Below are 1,559 nucleotides of genomic sequence, written 5' to 3'. Positions count from 1 at the left end.
GACGTCAATTGCTAATAAATGTTTAATTGACTTAAAGATTTAATCGCTAATTTAAAACCGTGATCTATATTTACCTGCATATTATGCACACGTTATCAGCAGCGGCTAATTCTTCTGTTGTTGCATCTGGATATAACGTATTCATGTTTCTGATAGCGCGACGCGACATTACAATATCGCGGAAGGCCTTTTTGAAATCTCTCATCGTGTAGTACATAGCGCGTAACGCGAACAACGGTAGGGTGTATAATTTGACCATCAGAGTGACGAAAGCAACATACAAAATGACCTAATAAGAAAATATACATTAACAGGTTTATGTAGAATTTGCATCCCCTGTCACTTCCTTCACCCACGTGTTTTCTCCCATTACTGCTCAAGTTACTACATGAAGAGGTAAAAGTTGCATAGCGGATGTTTGTGCAAAATAAAACATTTATAGTATCAATTTAAAAAATGTTTCTGATAAACATTTCCTTTATCATTAAAAGACTGAAATGTCTAGTCTGCTTTTGTTATTCTGTATGGTTTTGTATATTACACGTAGCATTTGTAATTTTTGCACACTCCGTTTTCTAATAAATATGTAAAATACGTTATTTAGTCATCGTGGTGTAATTCACTTTTCGGAATTGAAAGGTTCCAGATATGATATAGCTGTCGTGTTAGTATGCTTATATTATGCTACTATCAGTTTGCAAGATAAATGAGTTAGAAGTTACTTCACGTTTTCTTTAAACGTATTAGCATTCGTAATGAAATTCACAACTTCTCTGAGAAATGACTTACACCATTAGGACTTTTAGTCCTTCATATGGAAGTAGAGAAAGTAGTCATTTTCAGAGACTTTTTTCTTAAGAACGTACCGATTTTTATGAAATTTTATTACGATACGCTAAAGCATTCTATAGAAACTACTACCAAAACAAACTACTCTTAACAAATTCCTTTTTCAAAATCTGATTGTTCGAATGGATTCTATAGGAAAAATTGTGAAGAAATTGTTAATAGTCTATTCTTATGCTATAATTCATATACAACAACCTTTTTCATTTTTAACAACAAAAGCATTTTAAATAAAACCTTTTTCATACATTATATTCACATTCCTATAAAATCCATTTATGGAATCACGTTATGAAAAATGTAACTCTTTAAATAATTTGTTTGGACGATTACTCGTTTAAACAAATAACTTTACGTAACATTTATTGTTACTAGATCTATGTTATTAAAATGTTAATAGGTCTATACGTCAATCAGGCACAAAAGCAATGTAATGTGCAAAATTTCAACTGAATCAGTAAAGTAGTTTGAGTAACAAGTATCCGTCCAAACTTTCGCATTTATATAATATATCTCATTATTATACAAAAAGAAGGAGCTTGTTTGCGAAAATTAAAACAAACTGGAATATTTACCACTGGGCTGTAGCTTTTTGTCTAATCACAGAAAATGTATCCAGCGCTCATATGTCCAGGAACAATAAAGCTATATTTTCATTATTTATAATAATATTTTTCGTTTTAGGAATAAATATACGTTATGAGACTCCGTAG

General features: G+C 30.9%; 1 protein-coding gene across 2 annotated transcripts in view; it reads right to left on the bottom strand.

Annotated features, from left to right (window-relative positions):
• sip3 (septin interacting protein 3) overlaps nt 1-1,559 on the bottom strand; it is a 6,001-nt gene that overhangs the window by 2,167 nt on the left and 2,275 nt on the right. For both annotated transcript variants that reach the window (XM_026815375.1, XM_026815374.1), the window contains exon 6: nt 75-289. In XM_026815375.1, the coding sequence (XP_026671176.1) occupies nt 75-289 (215 nt within the window). The remainder of the gene's footprint in view (nt 1-74; nt 290-1,559) is intronic.

The sequence above is a fragment of the Ceratina calcarata genome, unplaced genomic scaffold (genome assembly GCF_001652005.2).
Source record: "Ceratina calcarata isolate Rehan_Ccalc_2016 unplaced genomic scaffold, ASM165200v1 scaffold445.2, whole genome shotgun sequence".
NCBI classification, from domain to species: Eukaryota; Metazoa; Arthropoda; class Insecta; order Hymenoptera; family Apidae; genus Ceratina; species Ceratina calcarata.
The sequence above is the reverse complement of the archived record's forward strand: the minus strand, read 5'-3'. Positions and strand labels throughout refer to the sequence as shown.